This window comes from Diadema setosum, chromosome 18, assembly GCF_964275005.1.
Source record: "Diadema setosum chromosome 18, eeDiaSeto1, whole genome shotgun sequence".
Taxonomy (NCBI): domain Eukaryota; kingdom Metazoa; phylum Echinodermata; class Echinoidea; order Diadematoida; family Diadematidae; genus Diadema; species Diadema setosum.
Genome location: NC_092702.1, coordinates 34,899,287 through 34,916,542, shown reverse-complemented (window position 1 = coordinate 34,916,542; position 17,256 = coordinate 34,899,287). Strand labels below are relative to the sequence as shown.

The 17,256-nt window shown below is 38.3% G+C and overlaps 1 protein-coding gene across 5 annotated transcripts in view; it reads right to left on the bottom strand.

Moving 5' to 3' along the window:
- Positions 1-17,256, bottom strand: part of LOC140241808 (cGMP-specific 3',5'-cyclic phosphodiesterase-like) — a 169,022-nt gene that overhangs the window by 110,003 nt on the left and 41,763 nt on the right. For all 5 annotated transcript variants that reach the window (XR_011902107.1, XM_072321558.1, XM_072321559.1 and 2 more), the window contains exon 3: positions 9,756-9,914. Coding sequence is in view for 4 of the 5 variants with exons in the window: in XM_072321558.1 (XP_072177659.1) it covers positions 9,756-9,914 (159 nt within the window). In the remaining variant the exon portion in view is untranslated. The remainder of the gene's footprint in view (positions 1-9,755; positions 9,915-17,256) is intronic.

Sequence of the window (17,256 nt, the reverse complement as noted above, 5' to 3'; positions counted from 1 at the left end):
AGCCCTATATATATAGGGTTTAGTTAGGCCTAGACCTTTTTTCAAGACCTACAACAGATCGAGCCATCCAGTGGCAGTACGCTACGTATAGCTATAGTGATTAGTAGGCATAAACGTTTAGTAGGACTAGGTAGGCTTTCGCATAGTTCTCGACCTACTTATTTAGGGTTAAAGCATATCTATCTTGGTCTAGACTCTAGACCATGCCTAAATATTTCGATATCATGTGTTGTATAAAACAAATATTCAATGTTTATGATTCGTGCGACGGTACCGAATATTACATTCGGTGCAAGTTTAACCGTTCTATTCAACTCCGCTTCGCGTCGTTGAATAGAACGGTTAAACTTGCACGCTCATGTAATATTCGGAACCATCGCACTCATAAACATTGAATATTTGTATACTAGCTGATGGTGTCACACGGGAATTGATATTTAATATTACTGTCCGTTCTTTTGGGCTATCAGCCCAAGAGATTCAATGTGTTGGTATCCTTGAGTTCATTTTCCTTGTGTCACAACTGATCCTGAAATGTACTTTGGAACCAAAACAATTACTGATACTTTGCAACTGCCTCATTGCGAGACAAGCTAAACACTAAACACTACACTGCACAAGCATATTGAGATAGTAATCTTTTCATTTTTTGGTGAAAGAAATTTTAACTTGTACAAAAAAAAGGAAAAAAATATGCCCTACTTCATTGTATTCATAAAATAAAAAAAAATAAATTGTATGAAATTCATATAAATTAAAATAAACTGAATTTTTATTTTACATGAAAATCAGACACTTAAAAACAAATTACTTTAAATCTAAACATGAACAACAGGCAAGGAACAGCACAATCGAGCAATGTTCTGCACTGGCACACGAACAAGAAGGCGCATCTTATTACTGATGACCATCTATACTTTACCTCCAAAAAGATGCACATAATGCTACTCTCTCCTGGTCCACTCCGCAGTGATATTCATATCTTCATTTCAAGTGATACTACACATGCTCTGTGGGACAAGTTAGTGCTTTGGGGGATGAGGGAAGAATGACCAAACATCGCTTGTCTACAGTTATTTATATTTATATTACCCGGACATTTTACAGAACATAAGGTAGTATGCCAACAAACTTCTTTGAAAATGTTCCTTTTTTCTGAAAAGCCATAATATTCCTCAGGCATGTTCCAAGCTAGCTCTACACACACACAAACACACATACACATACACGCACACACACACACAATACAATGCTATGTCTGTTGTTTTTGACACAATAACAGGAATAAAAGGCCACAGACACTTTAAAATCCTTTACAACTCTATGTTGGATAACTGCCAACATAGCCGAGACAGAAATGGTCACAAATTCAAATTAAAGGGACAAGAAGCTACTAATTCTTGCTGATTAAATCAAGCCTAAAGCACTAGCCGTTCTGAGTCAATATTTGTCCACAAACTGACATGACAGAGATGGTCGCATAATGCAAGGTTGCGCCAAATCAGGTTAATCTTACTCAAGAGTGCTCATAAGTCATTCTTCAGCACTAAATTCAGATACGAATTATGTCCTAATCATCTGTTAGAATATCGTCGCTGGGGCGACAAGACCTCGTATCTACAAAATGTCAAATGTTCAGGAGAGCCAAAAAACATGGCGGCCAAAGCACTATAGCGAATGGGATAGCCTTTCCTTTGACATGCCATGGTGGCTTCATTTTTGGAGTAAGACAGTTGGGATTTGGACAGGACATCACTTAACCCATTATTTGACTATTAATCCAAAAAAGTCATTTTCACCAAAATTGCAGATACAAGGTCTTGTCACCCCAGCGACGATATATATCCAAGCTCCCTGCCATAATTGGAAATGCTCGCCAATTCCTGCAGGCTCACAGCTCAAGAAAACAAAAACAAAAACAAGGATTTTCAATGCTGCAGCAAGGTGTCATTTCAAAATGAGTACAGGATAACTACAGACTGTGAGGGTGGGGATACGAAGAAAGGGGGTGCTTGCATCTAGAGAGCATGAAAGTGGAGATCAATGATATCTTAAGGTAAAAGATATGGCTTGCATTTCCACATTACATCAAGTCATCTGCAAGGCCCACTTACACTCAAGGACAGGCAATGCTTTCACGAAGCTGTAGAAATCCATGACAATGCTACAGAAAAAGAAACGGCATCCCCTGTTTCTTGGGGCACATGTAATACAAGCAGCTTCTAAGCTCGGGGGGGGGGGGGGGAGGGAGGCAGGGGTTGGCAAGATCGTAGAGGGGTAGTGCTAAAATGGCAGCTGCATCCACACACTCCCTGCATACAAATGGTGTGTGACCACAGATACTAAATCATCATGAGAGTGTAGCTTTGCATGTAGAGGGTGAGATATCAATTTCAGTCTCATTTCCCTTTATACTAGCATGTCAAATTCCCAAAGGTTCTTCTGGGAGTCCTTTTCTTTTGTCAGATTTAGGGCAGATTTGGAAAGTTAAGCGGAAAAGACTAATTGGCTGGCCAATCGATAGACTGCTTTTGAAAAGCAGGTGCCTCACTCAAATTTCTTTGTTTTTCATTTAAAAGATCTACGTCTGATATTGTATGTCTTCAGTTTGTTCTGCACAGTCTTTCTTATTCAGTATACAGTATGCCCTACTATAGAAAAACTACAATGAATCACACTTTACTTTGTAGAACTTATTTATACCTTGAAATTGCTAAAAACTAGAAAGAGGTGTTTAACAAATTTATCTCATTTATGCCCCCTGATATGGGTAGCAAAACAAACAGTTAAAAAACTCCATAGTTTAAGGTTTCATGGTTCTAAGTAAAGCATGTGCACAAAAGTGCACAAAGTTCTGATACGAATGACTTGTGTGCTTTGCACAGCATTAGGAGAGGACATGTTAGTTTGGGATGTGATCCAGTTCATGTGCCAGTGTTTCATATCTTAGGAAGCAAGTAAGGTATTCAGGTGTCACTAACCAAAGCATGAAAGCATAACAAAAATGCACAATAAACTTGCAAATGGATGTTTGAATGACAACAGAACTCACTGTAATCAAACACATGATGAAAACAGCTGAAGAATACCATCACATATTCATACTTGTATACTAAACTAATGTTATTACAGTTAATACAATTACAACAAATTAAAGCCTGATTTTAAAAAAAAAAGGAAATATGACAGTGTACTAGATTGATTTAACTGCAGTGGGCAGTCTACTGTAGAATGTTTAAAGTCTTCTACAAAATGCCAGACCCTGCCAAAATATGGCCTTTAAATGTACACAAAATTTATTGATCTTTATCCCTGGCATTAAGAATTAAGCATCATTAATAAGGAATATTTATATTTTCTGACTTTCGTCACAAAAAGCTGTTTTTCATTGGACTGTAGCAGTTGAAGCAACAGCTGGAAAACAACGGCTTTAGCAAATGTTCGGGACTTTTAACGGTGACCTTTCGACAAGATTTCTGTTGGCAATTCATATCCTTCCTGCCAAATTATATCAACATTGAACGTTCCCAGCAAGTTAACATTTAAAGCTCAAGTTTACTACATTTTGACCAGCAACCTTTAACCCGCTTTCTTTTCAATTTCCATTTCATCAATAATTTCCTTTTGTTTCTATTCGCAAAATAACATCGCCACTTGGCACTTCCTGCAACAACTGTCTTAGCCAAAGTTCAGTAATACTAGCCCTCTGACCCCATATACTCCAGACATGTACACCTACAAACCTTTAGATTTTGTTGTTATTGTTGTTATCATTCTTTGTGCAGGAAGGGGGCACATACAGTTACCTACATTGTGACTTGATAACTGGGGGGGGGGGGAGATATTACAATTCTTCCTAGTATTTGATGCCTGATATCACTATGTTTGAGCATCAAATAACTTGTACTGGAAGCTTTATGCAGTTGGTAAAGTGAGACTGATGAAAAGTGACAGGTGTAGCAATATTTCTTTGCCAGGCTCTGGTAACTAAAGAAAGACTGAACATGATCAGACACCTATACGACAATATCACCATTGTGTCAACTTCCTGGGAAAGCAAGATTATACATAATGCCTCTATGCCATATAATACCCATGATTACAATCATCATGCCCCAAGAGCAAATGAGAACAACTCGGTGTCTACAACAAAGCTTTCATAATATTCCTTGGGAAAGGTGCTTTTGAATTTCACTGCTTCTTAATTTCAGTGTAGTCTGTTCTCCTATGAATTGCAAATTGCAAGTGGCATTTCTGTACAAAGCTATAAACAAAAACACTAAAACAAGGAACAAAAAAGAAAAGCCTCACCCATATAGAGACAAACAAAAAAAAAGAAAGAAAGAAAATGCTATGAACCACACAATACTTCACATCTACATTGTATCACAATATTAACTACATTCTGCACAGAAATATCATACTGTAGCAAATTTCTAATCAACCAAATAGAGAATACACAAGTGTAGACACACAAACAGAAGAGAATGGTATATGCAAATCATGCCAACTTTCATGAAGAAAACTTGACACATTCTTAATAAAGTGATGGTCTGCCCAGCTACTAAAAAGCAAGTCACCTCCCTCCTGCCCACTGCACAAATGTTTTTGTCCATCCAGCAGCAGCGGCAGCAGCAGCAATCCTCTTTTCTTCCTTTTCTTTTCTTTTTTCCTGCATGAGTTTATTCCTTAAGATGTAGCCAACCACTGACACGGCACTGTTGACTGCTGTTGATTGAGTTGTCATGGAGACGACACATAAAATCAATCCTGTCAAAACATTCGTCTGTAATTACAGGCAGCACAGGATTCAGGCTGGGTAGGAGACCTAGCAGTTAACAGCAGATTGATTCTGCATCCCTAATTGCCTTGCTTTGAGCAGAAATCCTAGACGGATGAGAACAGTTGAGCCGCCGGAGATGGAACAATGGTGAACAGATTTGCAGGCATTCATGATGAATGAAATAAAATAAATGTAAACTGTGAATAGGATTGTCCTTGGCAATTCTCTGAACAAAGTTCAAACTGACAGATATGCACACAATTTAATCATCATCTTAGTATTGCCCATGCCCATACAGGAGGAAATTACTGCATGGTGCTATGAACGGATATGAATTTTAGAAGGTCAAAACAAGAAAAATACACAAAGCTAGACATTACAAATTGAGTTACAGCTGTATGAAAGTATCATTAATAGCCTCATATTTTCCACTTTTACAGCGTAATAATGGACTGTTCTACCGTAAAATGTTAAATATTACGCCTGTCTCATGTGTACATTATGCCAATATCACCTGAGAAAGTTAACACTCCCTAGAGTCTAGTCTAGAGCTTTTAATGTACAGCCATAATTCTGATGAGCTGTAAAAGAAAGAACAAATGCCCTTTTAGCACATTTATTTAGCAAACAAATACTTGAAATTATGAATAAACTGAACAAATCTTCCATCCCTTTTGCTCATCAGGGGAATGGAAAACCTTTGTCTCTAATGACTGCATCAAATAAAGCATTAATCTGACATGAGGTAAAAGCGCATAATCATTTAAATATGGAATAAATGAGAAAAGGTTTGACAAGTACCCTTGCTTTTTCTTCTCTTCTGCTTATATTTTTCTTTTCTTTCCGGCTCATCTTTGATTTTATATCGCATTTAAAAGACAAGATTTTTTACGAAACAGATTCGACACTTTGCTTCAAAAAAAAAAATGCCATTACCACTCAAAATACATTTTGCATGAGTGCAGATGTCAATTTATGTATTTCTTTTTCTAAGTACATCCATTTTATTCATCTTTTAAGATGGGATGTTGCAGTAAATATGAGGACAGAATGTATTTTTTTTTTCTAATTGCATTTCTGTTCTTGTCTTATATGCTCCTGTATTCCACACTGGGCACTTTAAACACTAAACAAAGCAAAAGCCAGAGCGCAGCCAATGTTAACATATGCAACTCAACAAGGGTGCCATGCCCTCTTACTTTTGAACGTAGATGAAACTTACATGGCCGCAAGAACAACAACACAGACAATTATGGCCTATCACAATATTTTGGAAAATTTCCTCCTGTGGATGATTCTTTCAAGAAAATGATTTATCATGACACAACCATAGTCCCAGTCACATTACAAGAAACTACATGTAGATTCACTTCCTGCTTTTTAGGACAGTCTGACAGCACACTTCCCAGCAATATTTTGCATCTACAGTTCTTGTAAGTTGGCAGTGTGGCCACACATGGCTGAAACTACAAGAGGAGCTTGTTACATGATAACATCGACTTTATGTTGGTTACACACATCATGTAATCAAATTTCCCGTGACATTCTAGGAGGGTGGGCAGTTTTTGCCCCTGTGCACATGCAATTTAAGGACCAAAACTGGGGATAGTTACGCATTGCTCAAATTACGCATACATGTCACTTACAGCTACAATCAAAAGCTATTGTTTTTCCACTGATAAGTACCATGTACAATGGGTAAGGAATGATGCACTACTCTCATTCATTTTGAAATGTGAATCAAAGTACATTCGATTTTTCCATGGGATGAATTTCTGCATTTTTTCTATTTGAGAAAAGTGGACAGCTTTGCATTTGCACTTTGATTGGTGGTTTACACAACAGATTAGAGACCGATAGACACAGCTAGAAAACCACCCCCAAAGTTCTAATAAAATGCATGCTGGCCATGCTGGCTGGCTTGGAAGAAAGTGCCCTTACCCCCACATGCTGGACTGTACAAATTGAAAGCCTCGCCCCACCCTGGTGGTTGATGTGGACTGACAGATATGGCACATCAACAGAAATCATTTAATAGGTAAAGCGGCTATAAGTCTACATGCCTCTCCTCCCTGCTCCTCCTTCTGTGCCATTTTAGTTTTACCCTTTGCCATTTATTCAGCATCTACAAATTTACCTATTACTTCCTCATTCTACGATTTTTTTTCCCCTCTATTCCTTACTGCCCTGCTTTTCAAGCTTGGCCTTTTCTTTTATTTTTCTACAATAAATTTTGCAATCTTCGTTCTTAATATCTGTCCCTGTTACTCAGTTCACTCATTGTTCCTGTTTCCCCTTGTCCAACTCACATGTTCATCCGCTCCCATGCCATGAAACTCTTGAGCTTTTTTTGCTTTCTTCTGTTTTTTCCTATGACATTTACCTTGTAATATTCTGTTTACCTGCTCCTGCCAGCTTCCACTTATCATCTGCTAATATCTTCGCCTTTGTTGCACAGGCAACCATTCCCCACAGTATTCAATCCTATGACAAACTCACTTCATCTGCCATAAAGGAATACATCCAAATCTGTTGTAATTTCTAGCAATTCCTTTCTTCTCACTCAGCCGCCTTTGCTGGAGAAAATGTCAACTGTACTTTTATGTTGATTTCTCTCTGAACTTTGCTTGTATGTTTGCTCTCTCCCTCTCTCTCCATCTCTCTTGCTCTCTTTCCCTCTCCTTCTTTTTTTTTTCTCTCTCTATTTTACAAGCGCCATCTTCACTTCTACTGTAATACACTGTTACACTGTAACTAGGCCCTACCTGGTAGTCTGTACAACATTGCCTAACATGACTGTATTCCTCACCTTTTCCTTCCCTTCTTTAACAACTTCCCTCTCCCCATCTCCCTCTCTCCTACTTATGCCTCTTTCTCTCTCTCTCTCTCTTCTCTCAGCATCTGAATCCTTCCTCGGAATGAAATTAGACTGACTAGCATGCCTGAAGTTTCATGCATGAGTGGTAATTGGTGCGTATCACTTCACTGGTTCGACCTCTTGATTGATATAAATCCCAAGATATTCTCATTTAGCCCCAACGCAACTTCTCTCTCTCCGGACTTGCAGGTGAAATTAGAATCAGGCCCCAGTCTGTCCAGGAGGAAGCTCAAATTCAACAGAGTATGGAATACAATGTGGGCAAATATTGACTTGCCAGAATAAGGGACATCTGCCTTTAGTCTGGGGCTGGGCACTTCACTCTGTCAGGGGCATACAGCTGAGGGGGCATTTACTATCTTACCAGCCTCTTCACGCAAGCTTTCAAATATGTCACAACAAAAGATATGCATTTAACGTATGGATGAAAGTGCACTCTTAAGACAAACAAAAAAATTGTGCTGGAAAAAAATAACAATAGTGCAATATGTATAGATAGACTGTATGTGTATGTATGTATGTGTGTGTGTATGTATGTGTGTATGTATACTATGTATAATACATAAATGTCTTGAGAATTATGTGTCTTTGTGCAAAATATTGAGGATTTACCATTAAGGTAAATATTGGCTAATAAAAAACATGATCCCCATCATAGACTCTGTATACCTGGTAAATATATTTTCGTCAGTCAGACAGTAAGTAGTGGAACATTAGAAATTCAACTAATTCCCTGAGAGAATCATTTAAATACTGTGGCAAGATCCCATGTTTATTCACACATTATTGAATCTGCATGCATCTTATAGTGTTGGGAACATGAAATGTACAAAATATTTCTCTGAATTTGCCATCTATGTGAGATACAAGTCTGGGAACCAATTTTGTAAGTGGACAAAAAAAAAAGGCACAAAATTTAATTACAGGCCATTTCCGCCTGGGACTGAAGCCCACTTTCCAATCAATAGGGCAAAGCATCCGTATAGCAGAGGAATTCGGGACTGGTGGGCTTGTCAAGCCTCAGACGGCAGCATTAAAGCATCTTGAGGGACTTGACTGTGAATGCACTTTCACATGCATCTCCCTAATTCCTGTTTACTTGTTTGTTTGCCAGTTTCTTATATTCTAGAGAGTCCAGCAGGGTTAGATGACTATCATAGGCAACAAGCCACAGGATCTGATCAAAATGAAATTATGACATCTTTCTCTTAGAGTCATACCCTCATCTTCACCAATATGTACAGGAGAGGAATAAAAGCACATTCTCTGATGTCCATCATTCACACGAATGATTTCTTGCCCCATGCCATTACAGACCCTTAACGTACATGTGCACGCATGCATGAATGTGTGCAATGAATATGAAAGCATGTGTGTGTAGGTGAGATGTGTGATGTGTGTAGGTGTGTGTGGGTGTGGGTGTGGGTGTGGGTGTGTGTACACAAAGGGCATCTACATCATACACAACAACATAAATCAAATCACAAGTACAACCTGTCGTTAAATTCAGCTGAAGAGCGTTAAGTACAAATCAATGACACAATGGCATTTACAGTATATCTACAGAAGATGTGAACATCACAAAGATGTTGTCACTGTTCAACATGTGGAACACAAACAATTTGTAAATCAGTAATTTTCAAGAAGCCTTACATAGGCTCATCGCTCATCTCAGTTTTGGTGAGAAAATAACTGAGTTTACAACATCATCAATGTTACAATTCCAACAGCCATCATGACAAACCTTAATCACAAAAATTTTAATTAAAAAGTCTTTCCCATAGTTGATGAAAGCATCTAATTAAAAGCTTATTTTTGTTTGTTTGTTTTGTTTTTTTTTTCAAAACTGATTTCTTCCACTGACATTGTAAAACTTTCATTTACAAATGAATAAAGGTAATGCAAAATCCAGATATAGATATTCTTACAAAATAAGGAGGGACCTGCACTTTTGACCATTGACCCAATTAGCAATATCTTTTTTTTTCTTTTTCTTTTTCTTTTTTGTTTACTAAAAGTGCAGGTCAATTTGCATTTGACAGATCTCAGACCACAACTTCAAGACAACTTGTGAAGTCAGATTCTTATACCAACCTCTTCATCCTTGCCAGTGAACTCATGTGACCCGGTGATCTTGTTGATGACCTGGGCGACACCGACCACCTCGCCATCATGGTTGCAGATGGGCATGCACAGGATGCTGTGGGTCTTGTAGCCTGTCATCTTGTCAACCTCTGGGTTGAAACGCTTGTCCTACAACAAACACCAGAATACATGAGGGCATTAAGAACATGAGTCATCCAACAGCATGAATCTCAGTGAAATATTTTTCAAAAACTAAACATATTCATGATAACATTACAAAGACAAAAATATTTACCTCTTGTGTCCCTTATGATTAAGGGCAAAGACAGGATATTTAAGTGCTACTTCTGCAGGAAGAAAAATCTTAATGGTGGCTAGCAGATTTCTTGTCAACTCTGTAACTTGAGATATATGGTAATTTCGACAACTTACTCAGATATGCTGATATTTCAACTTGTCTTCAAACACAAAAGTTTGTCTAAAAGCATACATGAAATGCCGTGACAGTCACACCCCATCACATTACAATCACCATGGTGCAAGGTGATGTACATAGAACTAAAACCCAATACATGACAGGGGGAACTGGTCTGAAAGGAATTGACTGACAGGAAAATATGTATAGCTAGTGGCTGGCAACCATTTAATAATTTCGGACAACATGATGGATCAGGACACTGTTGACATGTATTGTGACATAACATTGAGTATAAATTACTGTACATGCCAATTATTTCGCAAGTCAAATTTTTGTGAATTGTCAGGACTTCCCACAAATTTTGTGAGTGGTTGAATTCACAATCAGGGAGTGCAGGAATGAATGGATAGATGTATGCGTGCATGTCACATTCATGTCAGAAGCAGAGTTGGTATGTTCGCGTAAAATTGCAAACAGCATCCGCTTAGCAAAATTTAAAAGCTATTAAAACAGATGTCCTTTTCATTAGTCATTAAAAGAAGACACAAAGAATAGATTCTACAGGTCATATGAAATACAAATCTTAGAAACCAGCAATGCAGAGAATAACACCCTCTTCAAGGCTTTGCTAGGTACTGAATTTTCATCTGCATGCTACAGCTGTAACTGTACAGAACTCAAGATATCTAGAGTTGATACAATTCTTCATATATGCAATTCTCCAGACATTTTTTCCCATGATCATGCCTGCAGGGTCAACTACTCTCCAGTTTGGTTGATTCGAGAGATTTGACCTTTGCTGAAGAGTATTATTGACCGCACCATGCTACTCAGTTTCCAGCTTGGCCACATGAAATCCACACTGGAAGTTTTCTTTTCATTTGGATTCACTGTGCTTATTTCCAGCAATATGCAAGAATCATGTTCTTTGAACACAGAATCTTTTCCAAGAGCAATAGAGTTATATCTTTATATGTCTTGCCAAATCTTTAATCTATTCACTGTTTTTCATCACCACTCTCCACTCTTCCTTTGGTCAACATAAGTACATGTCCTAAGATTGCATGCAGCAATACCTGCTGCACAAATATGTCAATTTGTCACAATGCATGACAATTCAGCTACAAGGATGCAGTTTTGTTTGCGACAGTCTGCTCACTGCCCTCTATGGCTCATACATTTCTCAAGTTATCACATATAGTCTTAGACACAGACGAAACTATCATACACTATGTCCCCACATCTCTACATTGGTAGAGTCCTGTATAGCACTTCAAATGCAGAAGAGATTCCTCAGTTAAGACAATCAAGTTTTACATTTCAGAAATGCAATCCTGCCAATAAACACAAACAAAATTTTAATTTCACTATATTTTCTCATGTAATGCAAATCCCACAAAAAAAAAACCCCTGTTAAATAAATTCTTGTCCATTGGCTGCACACTGAGTGACAGTTTGACATTTAGATAAAAGGAGGAGGGCAGTCATGGCTTTAAACTCATGCCACTGTGATTTCCATCACAGCCCTCCCACTCTCTTTGGTGATCCATCCTCATTGCATGCCAGCTCAAGCCTGACATAAAGCTACCCACTTTATGTATCTCAAAAAACCACCGACTCTAGCTGCTTATGTCAGGCCCCAATGCCTCACAGAGGTAGATTTTCAGTGTACAGGAAAATGCACAGGACAAGGTAGATAACACTAAAACACACAACCCATCAAACAATAACACGATACTGTTTTGACTTGCAGAAATGTTCAAAGTGAACAATGGTAAGATGAAAGATTTAAACCTTAATGGATTCCTTGCTTCGCATTTGACATTCCAGATTGAAAACTTACTTTAGACACAAACTGAAGCTTTCAATGTATAAAAATAAAAGCTTGTGTGTGAAAATAAAATGCGTAAGAAGCAAAAAGGTACAAGAGTCATCAACCGGGAACACTTTACAGGGAATTGTTAGCAAACTACTTGATGTGGATTGAGCACTATCTGCTGATTGTGCATGTACTGAATCTTTAATGAATTGAGATCTACACTTTATAGGCTTTAGTCAATTTATAATTTATAATTGCACATCCTTATAATGATCCCCATTCTGTTACATAAATACCACCTACTAGTCTCGTAAACATATTGTTTCCTGAAAAGAAAGGGGGAGGGAAGATTCACTATACACTGTCAGCAGGGTTTATCAAGATGATCATTTGAACTGTGCACAATCTGCTATGTTCATGCCTTTCTACAGCTCAGCCGACAATGTGTGCATTGTCATTAAAGATATGCAGTCAGCAATAAGGTCTTTGCACCCAAGATAAATCACTCGAGCCATGTCTGGCTGAGAGATGAAATACTCCCCAAATATATCACAATGCCCTAATGCCTGACTAGGTCTTAGCCACATGAAATGGATACTCGAAATTGCAGCCATCTGGTGCCCGCTAAGCTTCACTTGGTATCCTTGTGAGACACAAGACATGGAAGGTTGATGTGACAGCAGTCTATGATCAAGTGACAGGCATGCTTCCCACTCATGGCCACAGGACATCTATCTAATTCTGCATCGGCGTTACATCAGAAGCATCATATCCTCTTGCCTCCCTGCCATCCGCCAATCTCAGCGCCTACTTACGCATTTCCAACTTTTTTCATGTAGTGGCATATCCATGATGGTGTGATTTAGGACACATTAGAGTCTTCTGTGCCTCAAACCAGTAATTTGTGGTGATTTCAACCACTGCCTGCCTTACTCTTGTTGTTTAAATGGCAATGGAAAATATGAGAATGTTCTGGAAGTATTAGTATGTCTGGATTTTTCTGGAAGAATGATTAATGTCTGGTTGCATAGTGAATGATTTTGTTTATCTTAATATTCGTCTGTTGTTGCTTTATATAATTGTTTCTTCAGTTGCGTCATTCTAACAAAACTCATCATTCAAAAATCTTTCATCTTTTTTTTTTTCCCTCTTAGTTAACCTATAATACAAAACACGCCTTCCTCTCCTTTCATCTATCTTTATCACTGTCCATTTGTTTTCTCTTCAAACACAGCTGTTTGACCTTCTCTCTCATATACCTGTCACTTACTGTTTGATGTCGGATAACAATGTTTATCAATAATTGCCTGATATCACAACGATAAGAATGACACATGCAATGTGACAAGCTAATTCACCTCTAATACAGGGGGAACACAACCAGATTTATGAACATTTGCACATGTCCCAATAACAAAGGAAAATGTCAGGGCTACTCATCTTACACATCATGAAATTATATATCAGCTAATGCCACACGCCAGGAGAGAAGAGGGCAGGATATACTGAATGGAGTCTAAATTTGGCTGTCACTATTTGGCATGATAACCCACTGACAGGCAGATTGATCAACTGCCTTCTGCATGAATATCTCCCTCCCCATCCACCTTCCCCCCCCCCCAAAAAAAAAAAGAAGAAAAAAAGAAGAAAAAAAAGAAGAAGACAAGATGGGTTATGCAGAGCACAGCACTGTTGCAATTAGTATGAGCATTGCTCGCAGATGTCAGTGATTTATGAATTTGTGTTTCCAATGGTCTTCACTTCTTATCAGGCATTCTGGGAGGGTGACATTGACATAAACATGAGCTGAATGATAGATTATGAGATACATGGAGGTCTACTGGACGCAGCTGACCATTATCCAATTACATCTCTCGTCACACTGTGGGGCTCCATGATCATACATCATTTGTCAGGGGATGATCAATGTTTGAATGTAGTGGTTGAAAAAAAAAATTACGCATCAATCCCAACAGGCTACTTTATGGCTAGGTGTTTTAGCACTTTGTGCATTGTAGAAAAATTGGTTATAGATATTGCACTACAAAATAACAATAGGTTGATTAATGAACATGCACCTTGCAAACAAAAGAACGTAGCAGAGTATAATATCCGACAGAATGCTTTACACAATTCTCTGATTTATTAGTTTCACATATCCACAAATTAAACTGGTTGTTTATATCCATGTCTTGATATTTGTTGAATTGTATGTAGAAATGTGTGCAGAACAGAAGTAACAAAATGTACCAGAAGTTCAACACATACTATGAATACAAAAAGGCACAAATGAAAGAGGAAAACATTGTAAACATCAATATAGTACTCTTCCCCGTCCTTCCTCGTCCCCACATCCTCATCCCCCCCCCCCCCCCCCCGAATTTTGGCACCACACATGTACAGTGAATGAAGGAAGATGATAATGCAGGTAGATCAGGTTTTTTAATCCATGTCGGGTGGAAGACCTACATGGTGAAATATCAGCTTTGCTACAGCTCATGTTTTGAAACATTAACTCTGCAGATGCATATGTGCCAAACTGATGAGAGTAAATTTTGAAGTGCAGTTGCCTTTTTTCAGAGGAAAGGCAGCATCATCGAAGGAGTAGGGAAGCAGGCCTGGCTGCATTCCCATATCAGAAGGGAAGCATGTGAAAGCGCATATTGAGTGTAAGTTAAATCTCAAAAGATGGCCGAACAAAATCTGGGTTGTGGGTATCTGCATCAGCATGTGCAAGCCCTATCCACAATCTGTCCCAGAGGCTCTGGGAGGAGAAGAAGAAGAAGAAAAAGAAGAAGGGGAAAATCTCTCTCTCTCTCTCTTTCTAATCATGTGGTAGAGCAGTAGAAAAGGCTGGAAAAGTGGGTCAGGGAGAGTATCCCCTTTCACTATTTTTCAAGTCTGCGTGAAAAGGTGACACTTCAACAATGTCTCCCTTAAACACATTTAGTGCAGTGAACGTGAACCCATGTTTAACTTTCAGAAGCTGAACAGCCACCTACAGGCTCTTGAAGGAGGCCCGGTTAACTGTACATATCTGCCTCCATGTGCCCAAATGGGATTTCATCTGCAACGGATTTTTCCGTAACTATCACCTCAGAGGGAAAGGATGAGAGAAAAATTAAGCTTGTTGGTAAACAGAGAAGTTCTAAATTTGATAATGCTACACTGGAGGAGAATTCTTCATCTGTTTCACCCACTGATGTACTCAAGCTTATCACTTCCATTGAGGAAGAATATAAAACTTGCAAAAGATATTGATGTGTAGGTCAGCTACACGTAGGCCTAGTCAATACATGTGATGGCTGGCACTCACTCTGTTCTGTCCACCACTGGACTCTAAGATTTAGCTTCACTTTCTGGAGGCAAAGTTCATTACTCTAAAGAAATCCAATCCACAGAAATGAGACATTTTCATTCCCTTGACACTGGTACACTCCTCATCAAACAGCAACTTAGGGGCAGACAAATTTAAAATGGTGAGACAGACACACAGTCAGAGATGCAGTAACTTTGTATTCTCCATCATTGAACTATTGAGGAGAGTGTATTCACTCACCATGAAATGCAACCATCCGGTATTGCACACTAGGTGTTTCAATTTTATTGACATTCTGCTTTTACTATACATATAACATCCGACAGGTATATGGGTGTAAATACAGTACATATCGTACATATAACATTTGTATCTCGCTATTTCATGTCTCAATTTATCTTTTATCAATCATCTTGTGCTGATTTTTCTAGAAAATATCAACAATTCAATAAACAATTACCTACCCTATGACCAACAGCCATGAGGTTACACACAACCCATTCAAGAGTGGGTAAGATAACTCATTCACAGCCTACTATCCAAACAGTAAAACTAATCGAAAAAGAGAATGAAATACAAGGGCAAGAGTTCTTTTTTTTTCTTAGTATGTTGTACAGTTATGTCCCCCCCCAAAAAAAAATAAAAAAATAAAAAAAAATACCATCAGATTTTTGCATTGATATCTTGTAACTTTCAATAGGATCAAACTGTCTGAATGCTCTTTCAGGGTCTAAAAATATAACATCTTACCTATATTTTGTAGAAAACCCCATTTGATTTGGTTAAGTGGTCACAGAGAAATGTGGATCTTTGTAAAGCATGACATGGGTCTGTTTCTTCCAAATTTAGCACTTGGATGCTCTTGGAACTGCATTTTAATGTGTGAACACAATGGATAAAACATGGAGGGAAGTGATTCCTGACATGCTCTACAAAGATCCTCATTTCTCTTTGACCACTGAAGCAAATCAGATGGAGTTTTCTGTAAGATGTGGGTAACAAGTTTAATAGTTTCATACCCTGAAATTGTATTTGGATTGATTCACTGTTTTTAAAGTTATCGTTATGGAGGGTCCCATTGTAATTTTTGGGAGGACATACGGTATAGTCAATACAAAAGGCTCACTTCTTTACATTCTGTTCCCTTTCACCGTTTCACTTTCATTCAGGGTTCCTCTATTGATCCGAGTGTGCAGTTTGACATAGAGTCCTTTAAGGACATTTAGTGTATACACACAATGAATAGATGGTTGCGTGTCTCCTAGTCAACCACTCAGGAGCTCATCCTTTCCCAATAAACATCAATCATGTCATGATTACTGTGGAGAACTGTTGCCAAATCGTTGTCTCGTTCATGTCAAAAGGTATCCTAATTGGAATATCCGAGACAAGTTGACTGGAGATGCAGTTTGATTGGAAACAAATGTGTGATGGTAGCAAGATAAGAAGAGAATATCCCTGTTACTCAGTGGTTGTGCAACTGCATGTCAATTTCTGGAAGATACCCTTTTTTAATTTCCTTTTAACTACAAAGATCATATTATCATGAGCCAATAATTGTCTGCTCTGATGCTTAATTACACATCAAATCCAAAAGTCTTAAAAGCATGATAATTCAATTTGTGCTAGCCGACTGTAGAATTATGGCGATAATTTGTGTGATTCCTAGACTGGGCTACATTAGCACACTAATTTCAAAACAGGTTAGACTCACAGTGAATGTGTGTGCATTTCCATTTTGTATTTGGTACTTAATATGTATGCATGACAACTAGGCGCATCAGCAAGCACAAATGAATTATTGCACCACTCCGGTGGGCATGGCATACCTGCCAAAATGTATCTTCCAGAGTACAGGATAGTGATTAAAAATCCATTAGTAATCATTATGATCACAACCTACATACCAATAACTGTACCTCATTTACTGATCCTACTTGCATTATAAAAAACT